Source organism: Drosophila ananassae, chromosome 3L, assembly GCF_017639315.1.
Source record: "Drosophila ananassae strain 14024-0371.13 chromosome 3L, ASM1763931v2, whole genome shotgun sequence".
In the NCBI taxonomy this organism is placed as follows: Eukaryota; Metazoa; Arthropoda; class Insecta; order Diptera; family Drosophilidae; genus Drosophila; species Drosophila ananassae.
The window spans coordinates 18,528,560-18,556,421 of record NC_057929.1 but is presented as its reverse complement, the minus strand read 5'-3'; the positions used below and the strand labels follow the sequence as shown (position 1 = coordinate 18,556,421).

Here is a 27,862-nt window from a genome sequence, read left to right as displayed (position 1 = left end):
CACCACGAGTGCGCCATATTTAACTTTCTAGAGTACCCAATCACTTCATCTGGGCAAAATACCAAACTGTATAGAACAAAATACTAACTAGAACTATCGGTATCGAAATCGACTCGCGCCAATAAATAAAGTAGTTTATTAAAAAGAAATCATTTTCATTTCCCTTTAATTTAAAAATAAATTGTTTAAAAACCCTTCAAACTGCTTGCGGTATATTTAAAATATACATATTTTCTGTAAAAATCCAGTAGAAAATGGATTTGTAAAATTTTATTTTAAATTTTAGTTAAATAAAATTTCTTTTGAATATGGACTATATTGTGTTTTCGTTCCTCAGTAAAGCCTTTATAGGACATATATTTAATATTTATACTTAAACATTTAGAGAGTTTTCTGTGTATCGGAGGCTGATTTTTATACCCTTGCAGAGGGTATTATAATTTTGGTCAAAAGTGTGCAACGCAGTGAAGGAGACATCTCCGACCCTATAAAGTATATATATTCTTGATCAGGATCACCTCCTGAGTCGATATAAGCATGTCCGTCTGTCCGTCTGTCCGTCTGTCTGTCGGTTTCTACGCAAACTAGTCTCTCAGTTTTAGAGCTATCGAGATGAAACTTTGCACACAGCCTTCTTTTCCTTGCAGGTAGTACATAAGTCGGAACGGCCAGGATCGGTCGACTATATCCTATAGCTGCCATATAACTGATTGATCGGAAATGCCATAACTTCGTTGTTTTTTAAGATAGAGGGTTGGGACTTTCCACACATGTTATATTTGACGAACATATCTTATGTACAAAATTTCATAAGGATCGGCCGACTATATCCTATAGCTGCCATACAACGATCGGAATTGGCATAACTTTGGTGTTTTTTAAGTTAGAAAGATGGGACTTGGTACAGATTCTATTTTGGACAAAATAATCTGATTTGCCAAATTTCATAAGGATCGGCCGACTATATACGATCTTCTATATATCTTATAATATCATATGCGTGGCGCCACCTAGCGGACTGCGACTGAACTGCAAGGGTATATCAACTTCGGCTCCGCCCGAAGTTAGCTTTCCTTTCTTGTTAAACCCTCAACAGACCAGAAACATAATAAATCCCTCGCCTAGCACTGGTAGAATTTAGGCACGAAGCTATAGTCGCAAGTATTGATTAAAACATAAAAGATCGCATTGCAAGTGCTATATTTAAAAAAAAAAAAAATTTCCCTCTAGATAAGGTGATTTTTCTACGGTTTCGGCGGAATTTTAGGGGGAAATAATATGCAGGGGTAAAGTTTGGGGGATTACTTGTGAAATTTTTGATTTTAACGCTAAATGTAAGGCTTTCAGAAGCACCTCGTTGCCTTATCAGTCTAGCTAGGGTCGCCAGCTTGACAAAGTTTTGTATAGTGTTAAAATGTTAGTTAGTGTTTGAGTTATTCTAATTAGATCGACGTTTCAATAAGGGTCGGTCGAAATTTCCCGCCGGTGCAATTTTAAATATAGGGGAAATGATGGTGGGATTTTTTAGTGGGTTTTCAGGACTAGCCGAATGAATTTGGGGAAAACTCCAAACCGGCATCTGGCAACACTGATCAACAAACTTTTTCGTTCTCGTTAGGTGCTTCGCATCAAATCTCTTTTGGACCCCATGCAAGTGCAAATCGCTCCGCGGTGCGTGTAGTGCATTCAAAATTACCTGTAAACAGCCGGGAAATCCGGAAGAAGTCATCCTAGGCGCCCGCCCAGCCCGCTCAATGTGAAAAGGAGTCGGCCGGCCAGCAAGAAACTGCCTCCAAAAATCAATAGCGGACGCAATTTAACTCAAGGTAACCGCCATGAATGAGACCAGCCTCTCAGGGCCGATTCTTCCCAATAACCGTGAATGGTTGCAGAGGTTGGCGGCTCACCTTGAACCCCAAAAACTGCAGAAGGTCAGCACAACCGCCCGCACCCAAAATTTCCCGAGAGCCCCGTATGTGAGAACGCTTGGGCCCGTCTGATTGTGTATGTGTGCGAGTATATAAACATTTTGCCGCCCCCTTGATAACAGCTGTTCGGGCCGCCTGCTCCGCTGCTCCAAGGCGACCAAAGTGCTCAATTCCCAATGTGGCGCATCGTGTTTCGACTGCGCAGTTCCAATTCGCTTATCGCGAATACTTGGTTGTATCCAGCTGGGGCAGCCCAGAGGCGGCTGGGAGCCACCAATAGTGCTCCTAAGCTCCGATAAGGCGAAGGTGAAAGTCATTAGCTGTTACCGGATACCGCCGTTGGCTGGCCAGTGTAAAACCCGTTATGCAGAGCAGCTGTTTAAAGTCGTTCCCACTAAGTGGGCCAGAAGCGCCAAGTGCTCCGACACAGCTTTGTCCACATTTGGTGGCGAGTACTTAAGGCGGCCTGGGCTCGTGCCAGTTCTGCAGTTACATCCGGATAGGCACATCCAGCCGAAGTGGCTCTCGTAATTTAGAAGCTCGTCAACTCTAATTGAAGATTTCTTTGTTCGTTCGCAGGGTGCACGGCAAATTGAAGGCTTTTATGTGATTATTACTATGAAATTGGATGAAATTGTTGAATGGTGAGTGCATAGATTGGCTGGTCAGCCAAAGGCTTACCTAATACTTTCTTCTTCATATGTGCGTAGGTATCAGAAGAAAATCGGCACTTATGACAAGCAAGAATGGGAAAAGACCGTCGAACAGCGGATCTTAGATGGCTTCAATAACGTCAACTTGAAGAACACAAAGCTGAAAACGGAGTTAATCGATGTTGATCTGGTGCGCGGTGAGTTTGTCGGGCTATTGTTGGAACTGTCAATGAAAAACGGTGCAATTTCAGGTTCCACTTTCCCGAAGGCAAAACCCAAGCAGTCTCTGCTCACTGTGATCCGTTTGGCGATCCTACGTTATGTCTTGCTGCCGCTGTACGCCCAGTGGTGGGTCAAGCAGACCACGCCGAATGCCTTTGGCTTCATCCTGGTCCTCTATCTCACCCAGCTGCTCAACTGGGCCATCTTTGTGTTACACACTAGTCGGCTTGTGCCGCTGGGCTACGACAACGCTTCGAACAGCTCCCTTTTTGCAGGCCGGCCAGCTGGTGATGGAGAAGAACTCACTGGCGACCGCACTGCAGACAAGCAGGCGGAGGAACATGCCGACCTGCTCAGTGCTTTGCTGATCCCGTGCGCCTTAAGCCTTCTCATCAGTCTGATCCACTCTCAGATCGTGGCCACCAACACGGCGACGGGCAGTGCGAGTGGGAATAGCAAGAACAAGATACGACGAATATCCATGACCAATGTTAGCGACAAGAACTCAACCCGCGAGCACAGAGTTCGTCGTCGAAAGAAATTTTTTCGGTAGGTGCCTCTTCCATATTTTAGCCATTTATTTTTTATTCCTTTTCATCATGAAATGAATATTTTTCAGCATTCGTCAACCGGAAGTGGAGGTGTCGCAGCCCAGCAGTAGCACCTCCCTACCTGTCCGCCGCAACGTAGCCAGTGTTATCGACGTGATCTCCCGGCCTGTCACCCCAACGCCTATAACTTCTTCTATTACAACAACCTGTGCCATAGTACCCGATCCCATCCTTCCAGCAACGCCGCCGCCCGTCGTCATCAAACGAACCCCCGCTGAGGAGACCTACCTGACCACCACTGCCATTAGCTCCCTTCCGCAGGTCGACGAAATGGACATTGATCTCAACAGACAGGAAGGAGGAGCTGCTCCAGAGAGTCCAAAAAAACGAAACGTTAATTGGCATACCCCTATCCAGATCTGCGCCACATACGAGCCGGGCGACCAACCTTCGTCGAGCCATATTATAGTGGATGAGCCTGCAGATCCCGAGATTGGTAACCGAATACAAACCCCCAAACCTGCCTATCAGACTCGGCGCAGCATTGGCGAGGACGACGGGTTCGAGAGCCTGAACGGAAAGAGCTCCAGCGGCGAGGACAACAATCATTCGCCGCTACCTAATGCATCTTCGGCTGTGCCGCCAGTGACAACCCAAAGCAGCCAGCTTCGTCTGCGCTTGAACGCTACCACTGGCGAGGAAAAGAAGGTTCCGACGCGCGGCAATGAGTCAACCACAAGCTGTGCTGAATCAGATGAATGCGATGATGCAGATCACGCGTCCGGCACGGCCTCCACCTGCAATCAGGATTGCACCACCTCGGCAACCGACTGGCTGGGTGTTACCACCAACAGCGAGGACTGCAGCTACACCTCGGACATGGATCACTCGGATGGCACGTTCAAGCACGCGGCCTGCAGCGATGAAGATCCCTGCGAACTGGACATCACGCCCACCACCATACTGAATCCGCACAGCAGCTTGGATCGCAGTGAGTCTAATAAGATCTTTATTCTTCACTTAATCTTCAACGCACCTCTCCCCCAGTTAGTTGTACCATTTGGGACCAGCGCGACGCCAAGAAGGCGCAACTCTCAGTGCTGGAAATCGCTTCGTGCATTATCGAGCGTGTTGACTCAATGGGGGAAACTAATGATTACATTTACATAGGCGTGGTGTTCTCCTTTCTGCTCTCGCTCATCCCAGTTTTTTGCCGGCTATGCGAAATGACTCTGGGAAGCGACTCGGAGAAGGCCAGTGAGATAAGCTACTTTTACGTGCCGCAACTGTTGTGGGAAAAGTCATTGGCGTCGCCCAGCACCCTGTTGGGCTTTGCCTTCGGTGAGGCTCGCTGGGAGCGAACTGTGTTGGCCTTGGGCTTCGTGCAGCGCCTGTGCTTGACCCTTATCCTATTCGTCATCTTCGCCGTTGCCGAGCGCACCTTCAAGCAGCGATTCCTTTATGCCAAACTCTTTTCCCACCTGACATCATCACGGCGAGCTCGCAAGTCGAACTTACCACACTTCCGCCTTAACAAAGTGCGCAACATCAAGACCTGGCTCAGCGTTAGATCGTATTTAAAGGTAATATAACAAATAAAGCACAATAGCAAAAAATCGTAAACCTTAAAATTGATTACAGAAACGAGGCCCACAGCGGTCTGTGGATATCATTGTGTCCGCCGCATTCATAGTCACGCTGCTCCTACTGGCCTTTCTTAGTGTTGAGTGGCTGAAGGATTCCGTACACTTGCACACCCACCTCACGCTGGAGGCTCTAATGTGGTCGATCACTATCGGAATCTACTTGCTACGCTTCATGACCCTAGGGCAAAAAATCCAGCACAAGTACCGCAGCGTTTCAGTGCTAATCACCGAACAGATCAATCTATATCTGCAGATCGAGCAAAAGCCCAAGAAGAAGGAGGAGCTGATGGTGTCTAATAGCGTGCTGAAGTTGGCGGCCGATCTGCTGAAGGAGCTCGAAACACCGTTCAAGATCTCTGGCCTCAGCGCCAACCCATATCTATTCACAACCATCAAGGTGGTCATTCTGTCAGCTCTTTCAGGAGTGCTTAGCGAGGTCTTGGGCTTCAAGCTGAAGCTGCACAAAATCAAGATCAAGTGATTCTTGCTGGGCCCTGACTCGACACACATTTTGTAGTACAATTTTTCGAAACGCTTTAAGAGAAATCTACAATTAGACCTATCTTTAATTAGTTAATGAATAAATTTAAGCAAGCCAATGTTTATTTTTGTCAAGTGATTGTTCTGCAGTGTAAACAAGCCTACTAATGACTACGTAAATCAATATTATTAGTATTTACCACTTACCTTCTAGAGCGACCTGCACAATCACAGATCATGTTAACTATAATTGTGTAACGAATCGTATTAAAGTTCATAGAACTTTTAGCATAATGAATGCACCCTTCGTAGTTGCCTAATTATTTTGTTAAAAGGTCTCAAGTTTAATTCCTAAATGGTCAAAGCTAGTGAGTTGCAATTAATAAATAATATTAACCCATAAAAATAGTTTTTTAACAAGTTTTTGCTTTAAAAGGAGTAATTCAGCTGGATATTCCTCTAATAAAAAAAAGCCAAAAAAATAACAAATTTTTGCAGAAATAGGTAAATTTTACAGGTTTTTTTTGTTTTTTATGTTTTTTTTTGTTCATATTTTTGTGCTAGCAAAGAAATTAATTTTTTCAAATATTTGAAAAACAATCGATAGATCGATAGGTTTCAGCTCGATCGATCAGCTGTTTAGTTGCGGTTATCGGCAGCAACCACCAGCCACCCAAACAGAAAATTGACGTAACACCCCCACTCGCGTGGTAAATTCGGCTTCCAACTCCCAAATTCGTCCTTCAAAATGATCAGGCTGAGTGCGCTGCTGCGGCTTCCGGTGGCCTCCAACCTGCTTCGTAGCCAGACCCGGTTGCTTCACGTGGGTGAGGCGAATGTCTTGCCCAGCGAGGTGGACAAACAGTCCGCGGAGTACAAGGTATGGCACCCGAAACGTACTTGCACCAGAGCTTTAACACAATGATTTCCTCCACGTTAGGAAAATGCCAGTGAAATGGGGAAACTAGTATCAGAGCTGCGAAACTTCACCAGCCAGGTGTTGACGGGAGGTGGCCAGAAGGCAATAGATCGGCACACGGCGAGGGGAAAGCTGTTGGCCAGGGATCGCATTAACCTATTGCTGGACAAAGGCTCTCCGTTCTTGGAATTGTCCACTCTTGCCGGGCATGAGCTATACGGAGAGGAAGTCGTCAACTCTGGCGGAATCGTAACCGGAATAGGACGTGTATGTGGGTAGGTACCTGTTGCTTGTTTTTGTAATTTCCGTGTTAATTGAGAGGTTTCAAGCGTTCTGGAAATAGAATACTAGGCTTTATTGGCTTTATCTTTATTTAAAGATTTACTTATTTAACTTATTTAAATAAATAAAATACTCATTTTAGGACGGAGTGTGTGGTGGTGGCCAATGACGCTACTGTGAAGGGAGGCAGTTACTATCCCATTACTGTGAAGAAACATCTGCGTGCCCAGGAAATCGCACAGGAAAACCGACTGCCCTGCGTTTACCTTGTGGATTCCGGCGGAGCCAACTTGCCGCGACAGGCCGATGTCTTTCCGGACAAACTGCACTTTGGACGCATCTTCTACAACCAAGCTAACATGTCAGCTCAAGGGATCCCCCAGATCGCCGTTGTTATGGGCAGCTGCACGGCAGGAGGAGCTTACGTTCCGGCAATGGCCGACGAGAGCGTCATAGTGAAGAAGCAGGGAACCATTTTCCTGGCTGGTCCACCGCTTGTGAAGGCAGCTACCGGAGAGGAGGTCTCCGCCGAGGACCTGGGAGGAGCCGACCTGCATTGCAAGACCTCAGGAGTCACGGATCACTACGCAGTAGATGACGAGCACGCGTTGCACCTGGCCCGGCAGATCGTCAGTAATCTGAACTTGCCGTCGACCAACCGGTACAACGATAGATTGCTGCACTCCAGCCAGCTAAATTTCCAAGACACTAGTGCACAGACCGTGGTGGAAGAGCCTCGATATGACCCCCGCGAGTTGTACGGTATTGTAGGCCCCAATCTTACCAAGAGTTTCGATGTGCGGGAGGTTATTGCCCGCATCGTGGACGGCAGCCGCTTCACAGAGTTCAAAAAACTTTACGGAGAAACTCTAGTGTGCGGATTCGCAAAGCTGTATGGAACCAGCGTGGGCATTGTTGGAAACAATGGAGTCCTCTTCTCTGAGAGTGCTCTCAAGGGAGCGCACTTCATCCAACTGTGTGCCCAGCGTAAAATCCCTCTAGTGTTCCTGCAGAACATTACAGGTGAGTGCAAGATACATTTGTTTACATAGCATTGTTCACTGCAACTCCGATTCGCTTTAGGTTTCATGGTGGGTCGCGACGCTGAAGCCAACGGAATTGCCAAAAACGGAGCCAAAATGGTGACTGCCGTAGCCTGCGCAAATGTGCCAAAGTTTACTGTTATCATCGGAGGCTCTTACGGCGCTGGAAACTACGGCATGTGCGGACGAGCCTACTCGCCAAGGTTCCTCTACATGTGGCCAAACTCACGTATCTCCGTTATGGGCGGCACCCAGGCCGCCAATGTCCTGGCCCAGATTACTCAGGATCAGCGGAAACGTGCAGGCAAGGAGTTCACCGAGGAAGAGGCCCAGAAGCTGAAGGCTCCCATCGTGGAGATGTTTGAGGCAGAAGGCTCTCCGTACTACAGCACGGCTCGTTTGTGGGACGATGGCATCATCGATCCAGCCAACACACGCCAGGTTCTGGGACTAAGTCTGAAGGCAGCCTTGAACAACTCCGGTCACGAAACAAAGTTTGGAGTTTTCCGCATGTGATCGATTCACAGCAGCGTGACGATGCTCGGGGAGCATGTGCATTTAGAGGCATTTAATGCCAACCTTTAAATTGAAACGATTGCATTTATTAGCATTAGGTAAATGGTTGATTTTATATTTTATTGTGTTTTTGTAGTGTCAAACTCTAAAAGTGCCAAATTTTACGATGAATCATAGAAGGAAAAAGGCATTATTATTTTTCTTGTTGTAGCTACCAACAAGGAAAAATTTGTTTTTATAAATATATTAAATAAAATTTTAAAGATGCGTGTAAAAAATTTTTAGTGACAAAAATCAAAATCATTAAAAAAAACTTTACCGCCCGGGAGAATAAAAAATAATTATATCTAATTTGAATTTCGATTTAGGACCAAATCAAAATCTTAGAAACAATTAAATTTCTTCAACAATTCTATAAGTGTTGTTATGAATATACTCAGTATGAATTAATTAAAACACATAACGGAAACAACTATTTCATTCGTTAGAAAGTTGTATATCTTACATTTATTTTCGCGCTCTTCAAACATTTTGTCCTAGTGATGTGTAGCTTAAGCCAAAAATATCGAAATTTGCTATAAAATTGGATTTAACAAAAGTACATCTCTATTACCCGATTCGTGCACTGTAAGAAATCGATACCTACATGATTAAATAATAATATTGATTGTTCTTAGACCGAGCCATGGTTATGTAAAGGAATAAATTATTTTAACGACTTATATGTAAGTGTGTCGTTTGGTTAAGCGATAAGATAATGTTACAATGAAAAACGTACGAGAACAATTATGATTAATCAAAGAAATCATTTCTCAGTATTTTTTGTTTAAACAAATTCTTAATTTGTTGTTTGAATCGATGTAAAAAAAATAAAAGTTTCTGTTTTTCTGAGTGCATATTTTTTCCCGATTCGCACATGTAGATGCACAGAAAGTAAATTCCTTTACCGAGCGCGAGAGAGCCACTTCAGAGATGTGTTTTCAATTGATAAATATCGATACATCGGTGTTCCCCCATAACATTGTCCATCTCTAGCTCGCCTCGTTCGCCAGAAAAAACGCTCGTCGCAGAATCCGCATTTCTTTGTTTTACATTTTACACGTACGGGAGGCATCCAATCAACTAAACTTACTTAACCAGGAGCTAAAAAACTTAACAGCCGACCAGGTGAGTGGGCGCAACGCTGGAGCGGCATTCCGCATCCAGGAAAGAGTTTGTGGTATCAGCGTCCGTGCGGTTGCGACTGTGAGTGTGCGTGTGTGTGGCGGCGTTTTCGCAAAAAAAGAAAGAAAAGAGCAAGAGAAGAAATGGCAAAGTCTAGAAGAAGCGTCAGCAGAAAAGAAAGTTCACTGGGAGCCGAGTGGAGTGGATGTGGCGATTTTAAAATAACCTGCCGAAAACTTTAAGTGCGTACTTGATCCGTCGCAGGCGGAGCGGGAGCGGGAGCGTGCAGGGAGCGGTTTGGAAATAGCTGTACTCGGCGGAGTCCGACTGCTATGCGGCTGCGGCTGCATCTGTGTGCGTTAAATGTCGCCTGCTGCTGTTCCTCCTCCAAAAATAAAATTTAGAGAGTGCGTCCTGCCGCGATTGTGTCTGTGTGGTGCGTGTGTGTGTTGGTGTGTGTGGCGGATGTCAGCCGCGGTGTGCTGGTGTGGGTAAGTGCCACAGCCGCAGCAGAGGCCGCAAAAATTCCACTGCAGAGGCTAATCTTCCCCGCCCCGCCTCCGCGTCGACTACCCGCTGACTTCTGCCTCGAAAGGAAACCATATTTTCTAGGCCCATTCAGCTCAGGTGCAGTTTGTTTTGAGCGCTGGCTTCCAATCCGATGACGTCACTGAATGTGTCAACTCTCTTATGGGTTATCCGTCTAGCCCCCGCGCCTGGTTCTTAAATGCCCCTAGAGCTGGGCGTGGGTGTGTGTGTGTGTCGGCGTGTGTGTGTCCAGTTACCAACAATTCGTGGACTTGTTTTGTTTGTTTCTGCTTTAGATCGAGTTACTATTTTTATTGGCGACGCCGACGCAGCTTTCTTGTTTTTGTTGTTCCTTCGACGACGACTGCCGGTTTGGCTCCAGCTCCAACGCTCCGATGGGGATTTGGTCGCTAATATTGGCATATTTGCTCTTCACTCAACCCAAGCGGCTTACTGCTGACACACTTCCAGCATGTTCCGGGGGGCAACGTGCCTCGCATTTGATTTCAAATATGGCTAGAGGACGCCGAATGTTCCGCCAGCGAAGTGGGTTAAACGGACTCCCATTTGGGGAGCTGCTCCCTCGGTCTTCCTGGCTCTGGTTCTGCCTAATTAGTTTGCTGGTAACTTCCGCTCTCCCACCCCACAATCGACAGCCCAACAAGCTGCGAGTTCAACTTGTTGTATTTGGGGCAGGGCTATTGTGCCTCCTGCTGGCGGAGGGAGCTCTTAAATCGATAAACTAGCAGCGAGCCGCTCGCAATTGAGTTGGAGTTCCGCCCTTTCGGGTCAATGCACTCGCACCACCACACACACAAGGCAATCGCACTGGCACAAGGTAGCATGGCAGAACTACGGGAACACTCAAACTCGCGGCGCACCAAGGCGGGGTATTTATAGGCGGCTGGCTCTCAAATACCGGCCAATTCTTTATCTCGGAGGCCCACGGTGCACTGTCGTCTCGGATTCTGCTGGCCAGGCTGAAGCTAAAGCTGAAGCTGATAATGCCAATGACGCAGGCCCAATCCCAATGACTAATCTCGGTGGGTTTCTTCGAGAATGATGCCGCCACAGCGACATCGCCAGCAACAGAAACAGCGACTGCGACGCGGGCAGCGAAGCGGAGCAATGGAAACGCGTCGCCGTCGCCCCACAGTCCAAGTTCATTGTTCGCGCGCTCCAGTCTCCGGATCGAGCTCTTCGCGGCTCCCATCTGTCCGGGCGCTTCTTGCTTACGTTCTTGTAAGTTTCCAATTCCGATCCGGTTTATCGAACAGAAGGGGCTTGGTTCTCCCAATTCGGGCCTTCATCCCAAATAGAAACTATTTGAAAACTGGCGCGTTTAAGTTTTAGATTATTTATGAAGGCAATTTAATCATTTAATATAAAAATTATGCATATACCAAAAAATAAACAAGCGCCTCAATGGGAATTTAATTGATATCATGTTGCTTTGTTTCTCATTCAAATGATTATTTTTGTTGTTGAAAAGTAATATTTTAATGAAATTTTTGCAATATTTTAACAATGAAGTGAGTAAATTGGCTGCCGAAGGAATTCATAAAATTGGATCTGCCTTTAAGATTTCTTGCCGTTTGTCAAGAATATAGTTTTGAATAACATTGATTGCTCTTTATTACTGGGACTTATTTTTAAGTTCCTCCGAGGGATCGAAAGGGGTACCTTCGTTCCCTTTCGAATCAAGGGTCTTGGGGCCATTATCTTTAAAATGAGCCGAAGAGCGCTCCCTCTTTAATATTTCAACTCCTTGCCGCCTAGCCTCCAAAGTAGGGTCTTATTTATCAGGCATTTTTAGACTAGAATGTGAGTTGTTAGTTCGAAGAAACATATCCATTGGGTTTTAACAATTAAAGCTTGTTAATAGCCTTATTTTATAACCAGAAACCTCAAGTTAAAAATTAAAAGAAAGCTGCTTTCGTTGAAGAATTCATTTTTGAAACCAATTCACAACTAACAAAAAATTGATTAGACTTAGTAAGCAAAATCAGTCACGATGAGTCAGAAAATGTTGATTATTCAGCTGGTTGTAAATGGCACTTGAATCTGTATTAGAATCCTACTATTAGTGTGTTAACCAAGAAAACCAACAACACATTTTCTAAAAAAAACAAACATAAAGGGTATTGCAGCTGGGAAATTCAATACTGAGGATGTCCAGCTGCTTTTTGGGTATAGAACTGTGGTATTTATAGTTCCATGTGTATGTTTTTCATCCAAGTTCACTTTATCCCACAACTACATAAGTGTTACTTTTATGCCAAAAAAAACAAACAAACTTGAGCGAAAAGTAAGCTCTGTAATATTTAATATATCCTAGGCCCTTGGAAAAAGTTACAGAGTAGGCCGTGGAGCTGCCGAACTGGATAGTCAAGCAGCAGGCAGTAGAAATATCTCAGATCAGATAGGAACTCCATAACGACAGCATTCCTCGCAGTTTCCAGTAGGTGTTAGACGAGCATATAAACGAAGCCCACAGAAAAACAAAAGTAACTTTCGCAGTGCTTTTATTATTGAGATTTTGAGTCAGTGTTAGCGTAGAAGGAAGGCACAGGAGACAGGAGATCCACAGAGGAGGAGGAGCAAGGACCGTATGGAGACAGCTGGTAAGTGGCCAGTGATTCGGGGAAAAGGCATAGAGTTATGCTGGATTAGAAAGGCTTCGTGATTTGTGTTCTTCTCTGCTCGCTCTGTCTCTCTACGCGACCGGCCAAACAACTTTCATTCAAATAGCAATAATATGCTACAGATTCGAACATCGCAACGTAACAATAATGACTGCTGTGGCCGCTCGCCCGCCTGCCTTTCGGCGATGATTATCATGATCTTGATACTCAGCACGCACATGGCACACGCTTGAATGCATTCGGAGCCACAGCAATTACACACTGGCGCAATTAAAAGCTATTCGTGCCGGAGGCCCGCCCCTCGACAGGGACTCGACAATGGACAATGGACAATGGACGACTGACCACTGCAGCGGTACTACAGGTCTCCTTCCGATTTTCCTTTCAGAACCGCACAAGAATCAAGAGGACACCCACATCATGGCTGTTAACGTTTACTCTACAAACGTGACGTCGGAGAATCTCTCGCGCCACGACATGCTGGCTTGGGTCAACGATTGCCTCCAGTCGCAGTTCTCCAAGATCGAGGAGCTCTGCACGGGTAAGTGAGCGTGAGCTGATGAAGCCATCGGGGAAGTGCCCATTTATATCCACCCTCTCCCCATTTCAGGCGCCGCATACTGTCAGTTTATGGACATGCTTTTCCCCAATTCAGTGCCCGTGAAGCGTGTCAAATTCCGTACGAATCTGGAGCACGAGTACATACAGAACTTCAAGATTCTTCAGGCGGCCTTCAAAAAGATGTCTGTGGATAAGGTAACGTCAGCTCGGAACTTTTACACTTTTTCTAGACTCACAACCAACCGATCCAAGAATGTTCAATGTAGAGGGGCCGGTGGTGCAGTGGAACTCGTGCAGCGGATGGTGGGCCACTGGCCACTCGCAGCAAGACTGCTAGTTCCACTGCACCGACCGAATCTCATGTGTAGTAACTAACTGGAATTTCCGTTACAAATCATCATCGCGACCGCCACACCCCAACCGAGACAGATCATTCCAGTTGACAAACTGATTAAGGGCCGGTTCCAAGACAACTTCGAGTTCCTCCAGTGGTTCAAGAAGTTCTTCGACGCCAACTATGACGGCCGCGAGTACGATCCGGTGGCTCAGCGGGGCGGACTTAAGCTGGGCAACGGCAACGGGCATGGCAACAACGGCGGCAGCGGCGTGGGCAGCAGCAGCAACGATCTCCACTTAGCACACCGCCGACCTCTGCAGGCACCCACCACCAGTAGCCGCATGGCACCGCGACTCACCACGAACACGGGTATGGGCAAGGACGGGGATCTGTTGCATCGAAATCCATTGTCCCTCGCTATTGGGTGCGCGCGCCATTTCATTGGGCTCCTGGAACGAACGAACGTGAAGCACGCAGTGGGGCTATGCCAAGACACCATGCACACTACTGTTCCACTCCATCACCGCACACACAGTACTGTTCCAGAGCACCTCTTGCCGCACACGCATTCAGTTGCATCCCAGCACAAAGCACGCGATTGGGGGCTCCACCCAACCACTAACCTGTGGTCCAGAGCCGCCATGAACTGTTGCTCCGACGATTCGGGTGGAGAAGGGTGGTTTTTGTGTTCATTTATATTGTTAACCTTTGTTTAATTTTAGTTTGTCAAAATCCCATTGCATTTGGTTTCACCCCACACTCTCTCACCTGTCTCTTCATATCTCTCAACCATTTTCTTTTAGATTATACCCATTGACAAGTTGATCAAGGGGCGGTTCCAAGACAATTTCGAGTTCTTGCAATGGTTCAAAAAGTTCTTCGACGCCAACTACGACGGCAGGGAGTACGACGCGAGCGCTGTGCGCGAGGGCGCCCCCATGGGCTTTGGATCGGGTGCCGCGAAGCCCCTGCCCGGCGCGGGCACCAGCGGCGTGGCCGGCAGCTACCGACGGGCTGCACCGACGACGACACGCCCGGCAACGACGTCTGCAGTGAAGCCCAGTATGTCGTATTGGTTTGGTTTCCACAGATCTCTCCTTCAGCTTATCCTTCTATCGCTCCCCCTAACCGCTCATCATACACTCACTCCTCTTGGCCAGACACTGTACATACGTCCATACACCCGCTCCTTTCTGTTATGTAGCTTAATGCATGTCCACTAGAAAACTAGAAAACAGACACTGAACACGAACAGCTAACAGCTAACCGGCTGGTCGAGCGTGCTTCACGTTTGTCTAGTGTCCGAGCTTGCGGATCCTATGCTGGGGCCCTTCCAATACTAACATCATCTTTTCGCCCATTCAAGCAGTCTCAAAGGTGGTGCCTCGCACGAACAACGTGGCGCCCCCGAGCAGAATGGCGGCCGGATCCAACAGCACGGGCACGGTGAAGAAGAACGACGCAGGCAACTCGGTCAGCAACCAACAGATCGAAGAGATGTCTAACCAGGTGGGTGAAGATCAAGAGATTGAGCAAAGTTCAAATAATAATATTGCGGAGCAGGTAATGGACATGCGCATTAATCTGGAGGGTCTAGAAAAGGAGCGCGATTTCTACTTTTCGAAGTTACGCGACATCGAAATACTGTGAGTGCGAAATCGGTGGTAAAGCTAGTTGGTTAGTCTGACCCTGAATATTTTTCAGTTGCCAAGAAGCAGATGATGGCGAAGCACATCCTCTCATTCAGAAGATACTAGACATCCTGTATGCAACCGAGGTAAGAATCTTATCAGTCTGTCAAGGTAGTGATCTGTAATGGGCTTCTCTTGTTTGCTTTCAGGACGGATTCGCACCGCCCGACGATGCACCACCAGAGGATGAAGAGTATTAATTAAAAGAGTAAAAAGAAAAACAACAGCCCACGAAATTAATTTGCTACATACATATTCAAAACACAAGTCAAGAGCAAGAGATGGGAGTAAACAAGTTATAGTTAGATAGTCAGGAACGAAGATGTAAAGTATATGAGACGATATGCAACCGCGTATAGAGTACGATCCCCGAACACGAAGTCAAGAGCTTTAGCGCCAGTCGATCTGATATTTAACTATATTGTGATCCGAAGCGGCCGCATGATATCTGCATGATCGCTCCTATACGGGTACCACTATCATACAGAACTTTGGATTCAAAATTTTCATCGCGAATGTTTCGTTCTGCGCTGGTGATGTCGAGAAACGCATCAACGAACGGGCATCAATATTTCATAATTAAATTGTTTGTATTTTAGCAGAATAAACTAATTTGTACACACCTTATGGAATGCTGAGTCCGTTGTTCGAAGTCCTCCGACAAATTGTTTAAAAAGCCTATAATTAAATGCAGTTTCATTTTCTTTTTTTTTCTGTATTATACGCGCTATACGCAGTTAAAACCAATTAATTAGTAATCGTCGTGTAGGCTGCAGTTGCTGGCTTTAATCGTTTTGAGTGTATGTAGTGGATAAAATGCCCCGAATTTTTGTAATGTGAAAATATTTAGCAATGAGATGACATTCGACTAACGCGTATTTTTACTTTCGATTTTTGATTAATTGGCTGCATAACAAAATTATACACACACATATGATAAGTGACTTTGCTCTCAACTCGATTAAGTTCTGTATTTATATGTAAAATCAGGTAGAACAACGTTAAAAGTTAAATAAAAACGAACATCTCTTTTATTTATAAACACAAACACTTTTATTTTGCGGATTTCGTCTGAACACACCACCCCCATTCCTGCTTTTGATCGCTGTAAATATTTTGTTAAAGCTTGTATAATCGTTCAAAAATATAAGCAAAGATGCACAGACTTACAGACTTAGATGTACGTTCATGGCTCATTCACTAATCGAGATTATAATTAACGTTCTATACTCTAGAATAAAAACCACGTGTTGCTTGATTCAAAATTAATGCATTTATCATTTTCACATAATTCGCCGAAGCACAAAACTATTTAACGGCCGTCTGGATGTGCGGCTGCTTGTGGGTCCCGTCGCAGAACGGCCGGTGGGTGGTTTGTTTGCAGTTGCACAGCCAATAGTCTCCAGTCTTCTCCACTTTGAACCGAATGGGCCTGAAAGAGCCGGAAATATTCAACATGGAATGTACACTTTGCCAGCTGCACTCACCTCTGCTTTATCTTGAGGAACTCGTTTTTGTGCATCCCGTCGCAAAGGGGCTGGGACTTGGACTTGCCGCACAGACACCAGCTGTAGGTCTTATCTGTGTGAAGCAAGTTGTGGTTATGTAAACAACTGCCGGCGACCTCTGACTGGACTAGAATAGCAAACTCACCTTTGTCCAGATGAATTTTGAATGGACGCTTGTCGAAGATGGCTCCGTTCTCCTTTTGCAGAACGGCCGTTTGCTTATCTTCTAATAGATTCTTGGGAATTGTCTTGGCGGCAGCGTCTCCGGACTGGGCACTGGAGCTGTAGGCTAAGCTGGGGCATGCTTGCTTGAATGGAAATAGAAGTTCAGTAAATTCTAGAAGTGTACGTCGTCTAGAATCTAATTTACCTTGAGGAGCCAGGACGACCGAAAGTTTTGTCTCAATATTATTGACATGTTTTAGCTGTTTTTCTATTTTGACCTCCTGCAGCTGATTCCTATAACTTCTATCGATATATCGATATACTTCTTTAAGCTTTAAGCCCTCTGTGGATTTATTTTCTTCTCTGTTTTTTTTTCTTTAATCAATGAAATAGTTTTTGAATCAATAAAAAATATTATGTTTTATTTACGTTAATTTTTTTCAAAAAGTGTATAGGAAGCCGGAGGCATTTAAAATTATATCTTGAAGAACACCAGTGTTGAACAACACATTCTCGTCAATCTCACGAAAGCTCGTGGCGATCGGCGCTACCGTTTTGCTCCAACTATCGCTGCCCAAGGTCGTCTTTTTTGAAATGCTATTTCGCAATTCTGAAATCTGCTCCTCTGATAAGGAGAGATAAGACTCGGATGCGCCTGGAAGCTTCATTCGTGCCCGCAGGTAGCCACATTCCTCCGGCAATCGCCTCCCCTGATCTGAGTGAGAACTCTGCCGAATTGTGAACCGTAATGACTGGCAGACACCCGCAAGATACTCCAGATAAGACGATTTATCAAGCGGCCCCGTTAGACAAGCTGATTAGTCCCAGTGCCCAAAGATTTCTCTACGTAATACGCTTTATTTTACAAATACTAGGGGTTTGGGTGCGGGGAACTAGAACTCGTCGTTGAAGGGATAGTACTTGTGTCCCGACATTCCGGAAAACGGTACTGTGCGCTGTCCTGTGTGGTACTGCTCCATGCTTTGGAAGTCCTCTGGCTCCAGCTCGAAGTCGAACACCCGGAAGTTCTCCTCAATGCGTGCCTTATTGGAGGACTTGGGCAGTGGAACGACGCCGAGTTGAACTAGATACCGAAGGCAGATCTGGGCTGTTGTGCGTCCGTATTTCTGGGCCAGCTTCTGGGCGTGATTGTCGTAGAGGAAAGGCGGCCATTGGCGGGCGGGTTGAGGGCGGGCCAGCGGGCAGTAGGCACAGATGACCAGACCGTGCTTTTTTGCGTGCTCACGCAACTGCCGCTGCTGGAAGCCTGGATGGCACTCCACTTGGTTAACGACCGGGCGAATGCGGCAGTTGGCCAGCACACGCTCTGTCTGGGCGGCGTTGAAGTTGGAGAGGCCGATGCTTCGCGCCAGGCCCAAGTCCACCAACTTCTCCATCTCCCGCCAGGTATCCAGGTAGTCCACGTCTGTCAGCTCGAGGGTGCCGTGTACATTGCTGTCGTTGTGGAACTTCTGTCCGACGGGCATGTGCATTAGGTAGAGATCGACGTAGTCCAGGCCCAGGTTGCTCAGGCTGAGACGACAGGCGCGCTCCACCAGCGTGGGGTCGTGGTGGATGCCTCCCAACTTGGTGGTCAAAAAAACGTCGCCGCGAGATACAACCCCCTCCTGGATTTTCTCGGCGATTGCCTGGCCGACCTCCGCCTCGTTCTCGTAGACGAAGGCGGTGTCGATGTGCCGGTAGCCCACGTCGAGGGCATGGCGCGTGGAGTGGTAGGCGTCCGACTCGAACGACTTCCAGGTGCCCAGGCCGAAGATCGGCATCTCGCGGCCGTTGCTCAGCTTGATAGTGGGAGCCAAATTTGTCATCTCGGTTCGGTGGCGCTGATAATTAGTGCAGTGCAAATTGGACGCTACGTTTCTGTGCTTTTCGCGTGTTCGGAGCGATCTGATCCGGCAGTTCGAAGTCTTCGCGAGCAACTGGTGTTGATTTTCAACAGACTAGCAGCTGCTGTGTCATCCGATGACGGCATGGTTAGATTCCGGTTATTCCCAGTGGGTCCCAAAGCTCTTTACCAAAGCGAAGCTTTTGCGCGCACAATTCAAACGAAATAGTAATCCAATTTTGGTTGTTACCAAACGAATCAAACAGTTCTTCAAACTGTAATTTTAATTATTACTAATTATTACTACTAATTATTATACTAATATCTAATTTATACTAATTACTAATTATTATAAATTATTACTAATTTTAAATAAAAAATAAATTGATACCTTAGCATAGAATGTGGCATGGCGTAGGCTTTTTATTAATGTCGAATTGCCCATTGTTTAATTGGCTTTTTCGCATCCAAATTTTGATCCTGACCATTTTAAAAGCAAAACTTGCCAGCTCATATCTTCTAGGGAAATTCCAATGAAACACCTGCCTCCAAAATGATATAAAATAAAATAAATAAATAAAACAAGAAAGTTGATATTGCAGTCGTGCAAGTGCCAAAAACTAATTATGCTGGAACTTCTCATCTCCTTGCAGAGGGTATTATAACATTGGCCAAAAGTGTGCAACGCAGTGAAGGAGACATCTCCGACCCTGTCTGTCGGTTTCTACGCAAACGCAAACGGAACGGCCGGGATCGGTCGACTATATCCTACAGCTGCCATATAACTGATTGAGCGGAAATGCCATAACTTTGATGTTTTTTAAGCTAGAATCATGGGACTTTCTACGGATTTTTATTCATTTATTTGGATGCATTTCAATGGATTTTTTTTTTAAAGTATTTAAAAATACTTTAGTCCCTGACTGCCAAGATTAAAAGACGCTACAACATCATGGCCATATCGCAGCGCTGCAGTTATGACAAGTTGGTCACGCCTGGCAGGCGGATGAGTGGCACTCATGATGAGTCATCAAGCTGGCAACCCTGTGTCCGCCCGTATCTCTTTTCGCCAGCATCGATGGAACTGTGAGGCTGTGGGACTGCAGCAAGCTGAATGTGAACCAGGGCGTCAATAAGTCCCGGCAGGTGTACTCCGCCAATACACCAATCTATGCGCTGGCTGCCTGCGACAGTAGCCAGCCGCTGGCGGTGGGAGGGAAGGATGACAGTATGCTGATGCGGATTGACAGAAACTACACCAAGATGACCCTGCAGCAGGCTCTCGATCAGAAGTAAGTTACTATCCGATTATTTCAATCAAAAACTTCAAAAAAGTATCATTTTAGCGAACACAAAGATGGACCGGTGGTGGACATGCTGGCCTAGGACCAGGCCACTCAATGTGTCATCGCTTACGCCCTATACTGTGGAATTGTGGCCTGTGATACGCGAATTCAGCACAGTGACTGGCGGCTACAGAATGAACTGAGCCATCGTATCTCATATCCGCCTTGCAGTCCAATAACAAGGTATCCGTGTGGATACCGTGTGGATAACGAGGGACATCGATCATCGAAGATCGGACCAGCGTATCCGATATTGGGACGTGGCTAATATTCTAAATGATGTTCAAAGTATATAAGAAATTTTGTAAATTATCTTATATTCAAGCAAAAATGTAATTTTAAATGTTTTTAATAAATTAGAAAGAGCAAAATGTTAATTAATTACGTTATTTGTTTGAATAGAATTGCAAAATAACTTTTTTAATTTAAGTGTAGTTTTCCATATAAATATCCAGAAAACTATTTGATTTTCAAACTATTTGGTTTTACTAATAAACGATCAAATCTAAAACAATAAACTCCCTTATTTTTACATTTTTCCCATTTTTACATTTCTGCACGGCAGAATGGACCTACTTTTGCTGATAAAAAAGAAGTTGGCAGCCCAAGTTCGCAGTATCTGGAAATAATATCGGCACAAATCGATACAAATGAAGCGACACACGGGCAACTCTAAAGCTCTAGAAGCTGTTGAGTTGGCAGCACATTTTAAAGCGAAGTTGATAACAGTATTCAAATTTACAGTCGTTTCCTGTGCTTTTTAAATCATAGATCCATAAATAATTCATTGATCCCAGCGGCTTCCATGTTTTTAATTTCTGGCCATCCCTTTATTAATCTATCAAGAACATGCTTTTAGTAAAGAAACAAGAAATTTAAATAGAATGAAAAATAGCGTAGAATTTGAATAAAATTCAAGAAGCGTAGAAGAATATCCTTTATGGAAAAAATAAAACACCAAGTGTTTCGCTAACACATAAATCTTTATTTGAATATTAGTAGAGTTCAAAATGTTAGACATTCAAAGATACATGCTGGCTTACACCTACGTAGTTGCAACGTTAAAATATGTGGTTTGCTTTGCATAAATCTCACTTGGTTCGTATCAGGGGGCATACAAGTAACTATTATATTCGGTAGTACGGTTAAAAAGTGTTTCTTTTGTTACTTTACGGGTTAGATTACTTCTAAGGTTGGTGTTGTCTTCTTGCTGTGAGCTCTGTGGAGCCGTCTCCGAACCTCCGATTACGATCTATGTAGTACTCTATTGTAATTCTCTATGTGGTAGGTACGTTACTTCGAGATGGGTTCCTCTAGACATGTAAAAACATTGATTTGAACGCTTATTTGAAATTTACTGACTATTTGTGATTGGTTTTAGCTTTATATTCCCATATCGGAGGTATATGCGTACAGTATAGTATGGATATATGTATCTGGGGGTGCATACGTGTCGCACGCTGTCGTTAAATTTATGCAAAGTGCCTAGGGTGTACACTTAATGGTGTGTAAGAAATTAAGGACTTGTAGAGTTTGGAGATTGTCAAATCGAATCACAAGTAAAATTTGTAATTTTTCCATTAAGGATACTATTTATAGAATATATTTATATAGTGGTAGTATAATTATGGGTACTATTGAACGAGCATAACAATCGCAACAATTACTGTTGCGGGGCTGGCTCCGTGCTAGCAGTACTCAAAAATACGGATACAATTGGTATTTGACACAGAAGGACTGCCTTCTCCTATATGTGTATGTAGGTCCTACAAACTATTCTAGATATTCGAATGTGGCTCCTTTTGGCAAATATATTTTGTGTATATCTAGTATCTAGTCTTCGCTTCACATCTAGAAAAGAGCTATGCTACCAGTGTTCTCGAAGGACTCCCCGGGAAGTTTGCCTCTCCTACTCTCCGGAGCTCCAGAGCAGGGAGGATGATTGAGATAGGTTCTACCCGTAATCGTAGCATTTTGTGTAGATAAAGTATTTGAAGGCGCTATAACTCGACTCGCATCGGGTCCGTACTAAAATTGGTGTTCCATTACATTGAAATCAACTCGACACGTCTACATACCATTAATCAATTGTAAACTAAATAATACACTTCGTTTGAATCGGTTATCTATATCTATCAAAAGTAGCATTGAAAATTCGTTTGCTTTTGTTTTGTTTATATTGCTGCAGTAGAAACCACTGGATACTTGTCTTGGATTATGACTGATTGTTGAGGATGGCTAATCTAAACGGTCAAAACCCCAATTGTTGGACGGTTCTAGGCCATATCCTTGGGGACCATTTTGATTGCGACCGCAGAGATATTGTAGTATATCAAATATATTTTTGTGTTTTGGGATAGATATATCTTAGAATTGAAATACTGACTAGAACCGTCAAGGATTGTGTCGGGTATTCTGATTATTATTTGACTTGGTCGCGCAAGGAAAAATAGTATTTAAAACGACGTTTACATTCTAAGTTTTGGTTGCTGAGAGTGTTGGTTACATCTAAGGTTTTCCGTTTTTAGCGATACATCGTTGTTTGAGAGACCTTTCTTGGGAGAGGAGTTGGTTTAGAATGGGTGCCTACAATCCTAGGGTTATCTACTTTGGCCAGTTGGCCGATTCAAAGACTTGTTAGGTACATAATTACACCAAATATATACATGTGATCAATTCAACTTGTCTGCACATATGTATACTACAAACTAATAAGGTCCCTCTCCAGTTTTTAATGCTTAGAACGCACTTGCATATGCATATTCTTGGAAACCGAAACGAAACAGAAACAATACCTCAATTTTGTACAAAATGAAACGAAATAGTGTGTAAATAAATATTAATAGGTGTGTTTTATTTTCCTCGCCTAAGATAACTCAATAACTGAATGGAGAATATTGGAAATAATATGTTAAGTTACTTATTCGCTAGGTAGTTTACAAGGTAATAACTAGTGTCAACTAGACTGTTTAGTAGTTGCTTTTAATTTAGGGGCTTCTAATATAAAAAAATAGACGCTCTCGGCTACGTTGTACGATATTCCAAACTATCAACTAGGCTGCGAAGGATATTTAAATGGGTGTATGTATATAGATAGTAGAGTTTTCAGGAAATTATACAGATTAGTGGTTTGTTTTGATGTTGCCTCCTCTAAATGTTTAGTATCACACTCGTCCAAGTTTTGTCGAATTCGCTCCGGCCTCCCCTCCGGCCGGCCGGCAAGCGAACGTCCAATTTGTTTTCCATCGTTCGTTTTTGTACTAAAGCAAAAGTTTCTCGTTTGCATCGAAATGCGATTGGGTTTCAGTTCATTAGAAGGTTGGGGCGACGCTGGTTGGGTCTTCTGTTGGAAACATAGTAGCCTTAGTCTAATGCGGATGCGTATGAAAGTTTGCTCGGGCTGTGGGGCTCCTGGGGCCCAACCAAGCCGCCAAGTGGCATCCCGTCGGGACCAGCCAACCAGCCAAGACAACCCGGCTAAGCTCATAACTGTGCAGCTAATTGCAGTTTGATTAACACACAAACACACACACACACGGGGCTAGACACTTGGTACGCTACGGGCTAATCCGATAATAGGCGCTTAGAGCTTCCGGGTGGGCTCCACCTTCTGCGACATGGCGGTGAGCACCCGCTGGTTGTCGATGACCCGGAAGCTGCTGATGTACGACCGCACCTCGCCCTCGCTCTTCGGCGACGGTGGCTCCAGGCCTGTCGAAAACGGGTTCAATTAGCAACAGCTCAGGCCGAGAATTCGGGACAAGTTCAACTCACCCAGACTCCTGGAGCGGCAGAAGCGAATGGTGCGCATCGTCTGGGCCATCATGTGCATCTTCTCGAAGTTCACCAGCCCGTCCAGGCTGGTCTTGTTGCCCTCGTGGGCGAAGGTCATGTCCTTGAGCAGCAGCGGCATGAACGGGATCAACGGCGGCTGCAGCTTGCCCACGAAGACCCTGTAGGCCCGGTGGTTGCGGCTGGGGTCGATCAGGGCCTCGAACTCCTGGAAGATCTTCCTGAACTTCGACGGGATCTTCTCCCAGGTCTGCTGGAGGCGGGTCACTGCCATGTTCGACAGGCCCATTACCACAGCGAAGAAGGCGTTCAGGTTCTGGTACTCCTTGCAACTAGAAGAGGTTTAAACAGGGTTATCAGAAGATAGTTACCAGGTGCTTGTGTTAAAAGCCTTTTAAAATCAACCCAAGCTTAAGTATGAGTATCAGGTTTCTATAAAGTTAAGTTTTCCGTTACTTACTAGGCCGCCAGCTTGATAAACTTCCGGACCAGACCCACCCGCTTGCTCAGGCTGGGCGTGGAGACCAGCTCGGTGACAATCCAGTACTGAACCTCGTTGAAGCGACGCAGGAAGACGTCCAGGTTGGCCGTGATCTGTGGAGGGGGAGGACGATGTGAAATTTGATCAATTCGAGGCCCGAGGCGGCAGAAGTTGGCCCAAATAGTTTCGGGCCATCTTTAATTACTTCGAGTGGCGAAACTCGGGGCTAACTCAATTTGCAAGCAGATGACAAATGGAAACAGTTTTGCGGCCAGGGTCTGGCAGGCTAATTAGCCAAACGAGACTTCTGAGACTTTCGGCCAACTTGGCTCTTACCTTGCCAAAGTGGTGTCTTCCGAAGGTGTGGTAGAGCAGTTCGTACTCGTGAACGGCCCAGAAGAGGTCCCACTCGAACAGGGTGATGTGGTAGGCCAGTTCCTTGGTGCTCAAGATCTCCAGGTCGATGTCCACGCCCTCGGTGGGGCATTCCTGCTCCTGCAACGGGGTCTAGACAGGAGGACCAGGTGACAGGTTAGAGGTGTCGGTGATGGATATTAGATAGCTTACCAGGGCGTCGAGGTGATCCTTGACGGAGACAAACAGCCGCCCGTTGAGCGTCAGACCCGTGGGTATGCTGACATCGTTATCCTTGAACACGGAGCGTTCTCCGTTCGACTTGACCTCCACGAGGACGAGGTCCTCCGGGCCCCGGTTCAGCTGCAGCTTGTCGGCGGCACAGGCCTTGATTAGCTCCGCCGTGGTGTGCATGGGGAATCGCAGGGTGCAGTAGGTGTGGTCGGCGCAGTAGACCCGGAAAATAACTGGACGGGGGAAGAATTTTCATTGGTGTTGGCCTCTAGTATCCTGAATCCTGAATCCTTGTACTTACTGTCATCGTCCGGTCGAATTACTGTCTTCGAGGGCGTCGCATTGCCGCTGAAGAGGCAGATGGGCTGTCCATTGGGCGGCAGCTTCCACTTCTGTCCGGCGTTCTGATTGCGGTCCTCCTGGTAGCGCGCCATCTGGGTGAGCACGTTGTGCACGATGCTGGTCTCCTCGTTGAGGTCCGGGTCGGCCTCCACCTCAGCGGCCAGGTCCTCGATGAAGTCGCAGACGCTGGGCTCCTCGAAGGCGGCGTGGCGCACCGCCATGACCCACTTCTGCATGAACAGGATGACGCGCTTCTTGAAGTTGATTATGTACTCCCGATCCTCGGGCGTCTGGGCCTCCTCGTGGGCGTCGCAATGGAAGGTGCACAGTGGTTAAGGGAGAACCAATTTCGTTCGGGATTTCAAATCGGATTTGTAGTGTGATTTGGGGTCTGCCTGGCCAAACTCTGCCTACACTTCCCAACAGGATTGGGCTCTGGAGCAGGCCGACTATTGATTTGTGGGCCGCTCAGCGCCCTGCCCTGTTGCTCGGTGTGACCCGCTTATTAAACACGTCACGTACTTGGATGCAGATTGTGAGATTAGTTTCAGGAATCATTGGACGGAGCCCCTGCCACCCAGTTCCCCAGCCCCTCAACAAGGAGTCTTTCCAAAATGCTGACCAAACTCGCCCAAGTCATCATTGTGGCTTTTGTTTCCACTGAAGTTAAGTCGCACGGAAGTGCTGCTTGTTAGAGTCCTCGGACCTGATGCTCTCCCCCGACACGGCCCAAAAACCAACCCCCAGCAGGATCGGGGTCATGTGTGGCGACCTGCGTGCTGGCGTCACTTGAGCTGCCGCAGTCGGCCCGGAGAAACGTGACTGGGGCGCGAGATGGACGAGTCAAGAGGCGTTTTTGCATTTTGAAACTGCAACCTGGAAACCTGGCAACCTAAATCCTAAAACCTAATACCTCGGAACATCTAGAAAGCCTCGAAGACTTTAAAGGGTAGTGCACCTAAGCTGTGGGACGTGGCTGGAATCGAAAGGGTTTAGACCAGAACTCATACGCTCATTTCTTGTGTGTTTGAAAAGGATATTAATTGGCCAGTTCATCAACCAGCTGGACGACGGGCATAAAGACAATATGCGTGAGCAGAAAGTCGTCCAGGAAGGGGTCCATCCCGCCGACCGACTGGCCCAGTCGCGTCTCCAGCAGGTGCTCCAGCATCTTGGCCGGGGTGCCCGACATGACCGTGTATCTGGAAGCAACGGATAAGCTCAGTCACGGAACAGCAGGACCATAAAAACACCAGACAGGGCCAAGCCATCAAATCAGAAGTCAGACTTTTAATTTAATTCGCAGGCCGTTAAAAATTGAGGGACTCACTTGAATGCCGAATGCTGTCCTCGCTGCTTTGCCACGCGCTCCAGCACTAAAACATCCTTGCCGTGCTCCTGCAGTCTCAGAGTGTTGGCCTCGACATCACGCAGGATCCGGTTGAAGTGCTCCTTGTCCACGCGCAGCAAGTGGCAATTGTTCTCCTTCAGCACAATGGTGGCCGCTCTGCCGGAAAATTGGGAAAATCATTAGTCGAGTCCTGCTCCTGGTTCTCGTCCTGGTCCTCGATAGCTCTCAATTGGCAGTTCAAGGTCAGCAGGCCCATAAAAGTCCGTTTATTAACAAATTGCATCGCCCAGAGCGGCAATATATGTGTTGCCGCATAAATAGCCATAAATATGGAAAGTGGCTGGGCTGGTTGGCCCGGAGCGCTCTCGGCCTTCCACCACAGAAGCTAAAAGTATTTTAAATTGGATTTCGGCTGCAGCCGTCGAAACTGCACCTGCACTTGCCCAGGCAGCCCAATCGATATGCGGAATTATTCAGGAGGACTCTGATGCGAGCGCCATTCACGGCTTTCCGATTTATTATATTTGTCAAAGGCAAACACGCTCTCCGACGTTTTTAATTAACCAGAAGTCCGGGAACTATATTTTAAAATTTAATAAACCGTCCACTTGGTACGATTTGTTCTGACAGACACCGGGTGTTCTGGCGGACACCCGGACAAGGCATTAAGCACCTGACTCTTCTCCGGAGCTCGACAAAGGAATCTCTGTCCATTCTTCGACAAGCCTTTGATGCCCTCCATTCAGACAACTGCTTGGGAAATGGCTTACAAATTGGACATGTCGGCTAATATTTTGTTTCAATTTTCAATTGTTTGCTGTAAACGCCACACAATGCCTTGCTATCTGGGAGGCTGCTGTCCGTTATCTCGTCGTCTGCCCAAGTGGCCTCCCGTTGCCCGCCGCACTTGTTGGCCCATTGTGGGCCGGGGTCATTGTCAAGTCCATTGTATTGTCGAGTAATAACAATAATAGAAGGAAAAGGACTCAGCTCAGGCCCTGTAAGCTGGCCCAGACTTCTAGCTTCTAGGAGTTTATCAATAATCGCCAAGTATTTAACTTTCCGACGGACTTTGGAGTGGAAACCCTTGCCCAATTAGCACTTACCTGGGGGCGTCGTTTATCAGGGCCAATTTGCCGAAATCGTCGCCGGTCTTGAGGGTGGCCACCGTTCCCTTGCCGTGTATCACAACGTCCACTGATCCCTTGAGTAAGATGTACCAGGAACGACCTTCGTCCCCTTGATTGAATACTGCCGGTCGTTTTTTTTTAGGATTT

General features: G+C 46.2%; 6 protein-coding genes across 12 annotated transcripts in view; 3 read left to right on the top strand and 3 right to left on the bottom strand.

The window, feature by feature from the left end:
* Nucleotides 1-1,554: 1,554 nt before the first annotated feature.
* Nucleotides 1,555-5,778, top strand: LOC6493934 (protein phtf). The gene is made up of 7 exons (XM_001961256.4): nt 1,555-1,826; nt 2,508-2,572; nt 2,639-2,778; nt 2,833-3,352; nt 3,423-4,345; nt 4,402-4,937; nt 4,996-5,778. The coding sequence occupies exons 2-7, from the start codon at nt 2,547-2,549 to the stop codon at nt 5,479-5,481; spliced, it is 2,631 nt and encodes an 876-aa protein (XP_001961292.1). The 5' UTR covers nt 1,555-1,826; nt 2,508-2,546; the 3' UTR covers nt 5,482-5,778.
* A 337-nt stretch (nt 5,779-6,115) lies between these two features.
* On the top strand, nt 6,116-8,518 carry LOC6493935 (probable methylcrotonoyl-CoA carboxylase beta chain, mitochondrial). The gene is made up of 4 exons (XM_001961255.4): nt 6,116-6,360; nt 6,421-6,674; nt 6,824-7,704; nt 7,765-8,518. Exons 1-4 carry the CDS (start codon nt 6,229-6,231, stop codon nt 8,238-8,240), a joined length of 1,743 nt encoding a protein of 580 aa, XP_001961291.1. The 5' UTR covers nt 6,116-6,228; the 3' UTR covers nt 8,241-8,518.
* Nucleotides 8,519-9,229: 711 nt separating this feature from the next.
* Nucleotides 9,230-15,793, top strand: LOC6493936 (microtubule-associated protein RP/EB family member 1). Of its 5 annotated transcripts, none has more exons than XM_044715614.1 (8): nt 9,230-9,407; nt 12,966-13,118; nt 13,188-13,333; nt 13,568-13,844; nt 14,842-14,984; nt 15,039-15,121; nt 15,180-15,252; nt 15,316-15,793. In XM_044715614.1, the coding sequence occupies exons 2-8, from the start codon at nt 12,998-13,000 to the stop codon at nt 15,364-15,366; spliced, it is 894 nt and encodes a 297-aa protein (XP_044571549.1). In that variant the 5' UTR covers nt 9,230-9,407; nt 12,966-12,997; the 3' UTR covers nt 15,367-15,793. The 5 variants fall into 5 exon arrangements, with proteins under 5 accessions (XP_044571549.1, XP_044571548.1, XP_001961290.2 ...); XM_044715613.1 differs by lacking the exon at nt 9,230-9,407 and adding an exon at nt 12,311-12,556 and having other exon boundaries at nt 14,845-14,984; XM_001961254.4 differs by lacking the exon at nt 9,230-9,407 and adding an exon at nt 12,311-12,556.
* A 627-nt stretch (nt 15,794-16,420) lies between these two features.
* LOC6496627 (CDGSH iron-sulfur domain-containing protein 3, mitochondrial) lies at nt 16,421-17,193 on the bottom strand. The gene is made up of 4 exons (XM_001961253.4): nt 17,045-17,193; nt 16,820-16,982; nt 16,654-16,747; nt 16,421-16,598 (listed from the first exon to the last, which is right to left on the bottom strand). Exons 1-4 carry the CDS (start codon nt 17,090-17,092, stop codon nt 16,475-16,477), a joined length of 429 nt encoding a protein of 142 aa, XP_001961289.1. The 5' UTR covers nt 17,093-17,193; the 3' UTR covers nt 16,421-16,474.
* Nucleotides 17,194-17,677: 484 nt separating this feature from the next.
* On the bottom strand, nt 17,678-18,799 carry LOC6496626 (aldo-keto reductase family 1 member B1). The gene has a single exon (XM_001961252.4). The coding sequence runs from the start codon at nt 18,666-18,668 to the stop codon at nt 17,733-17,735; it is 936 nt and encodes a 311-aa protein (XP_001961288.1). The 5' UTR covers nt 18,669-18,799; the 3' UTR covers nt 17,678-17,732.
* A 4,061-nt stretch (nt 18,800-22,860) lies between these two features.
* Nucleotides 22,861-27,862, bottom strand: part of LOC6496625 (rap guanine nucleotide exchange factor 4) — a 42,293-nt gene continuing 37,291 nt past the window's right edge. For all 3 annotated transcript variants that reach the window (XM_014908411.3, XM_014908410.3, XM_001961250.4), the window contains 9 exons: nt 27,692-27,836; nt 26,565-26,741; nt 26,275-26,436; nt 25,194-25,555; nt 24,872-25,125; nt 24,641-24,811; nt 24,284-24,417; nt 23,806-24,155; nt 22,861-23,742 (listed from right to left, as the gene is read on the bottom strand). In XM_014908411.3, coding sequence (XP_014763897.1) covers nt 23,615-23,742; nt 23,806-24,155; nt 24,284-24,417; nt 24,641-24,811; nt 24,872-25,125; nt 25,194-25,555; nt 26,275-26,436; nt 26,565-26,741; nt 27,692-27,836 — 1,883 coding nt within the window. In that variant the 3' untranslated portion in view covers nt 22,861-23,614. The remainder of the gene's footprint in view (nt 23,743-23,805; nt 24,156-24,283; nt 24,418-24,640; nt 24,812-24,871; nt 25,126-25,193; nt 25,556-26,274; nt 26,437-26,564; nt 26,742-27,691; nt 27,837-27,862) is intronic.

Coding starts and splice junctions, on each gene's coding strand:
- LOC6493934 (XM_001961256.4), top strand. CDS start 2,547: ATGAAATTGGATGAAATTGTTGAATG. Junction 2,779..2,832: donor CGATGTTGATCTGGTGCGCG/GTGAGTTTGTCG, acceptor GTGCAATTTCAG/GTTCCACTTTCCCGAAGGCA. Junction 4,938..4,995: donor GCGTTAGATCGTATTTAAAG/GTAATATAACAA, acceptor AATTGATTACAG/AAACGAGGCCCACAGCGGTC.
- LOC6493935 (XM_001961255.4), top strand. CDS start 6,229: ATGATCAGGCTGAGTGCGCTGCTGCGGCTTCCGGTGGCCTCCAACCTG. Junction 6,675..6,823: donor GGAATAGGACGTGTATGTGG/GTAGGTACCTGT, acceptor TACTCATTTTAG/GACGGAGTGTGTGGTGGTGG. Junction 7,705..7,764: donor GTTCCTGCAGAACATTACAG/GTGAGTGCAAGA, acceptor GATTCGCTTTAG/GTTTCATGGTGGGTCGCGAC.
- LOC6493936 (XM_001961254.4), top strand. Junction 13,119..13,187: donor GATCGAGGAGCTCTGCACGG/GTAAGTGAGCGT, acceptor TCCCCATTTCAG/GCGCCGCATACTGTCAGTTT. Junction 15,253..15,315: donor ACATCCTGTATGCAACCGAG/GTAAGAATCTTA, acceptor GTTTGCTTTCAG/GACGGATTCGCACCGCCCGA.
- LOC6496627 (XM_001961253.4), bottom strand. CDS start 17,092: ATGTCAATAATATTGAGACAAAACTTTCGGTCGTCCTGGCTCCTCAAG. Junction 16,983..17,044: donor GGTCGTCCTGGCTCCTCAAG/GTAAATTAGATT, acceptor TTTCCATTCAAG/CAAGCATGCCCCAGCTTAGC. Junction 16,599..16,653: donor TTCCTCAAGATAAAGCAGAG/GTGAGTGCAGCT, acceptor CGGCTCTTTCAG/GCCCATTCGGTTCAAAGTGG.
- LOC6496626 (XM_001961252.4), bottom strand. CDS start 18,668: ATGACAAATTTGGCTCCCACTATCAAGCTGAGCAACGGCCGCGAGATG.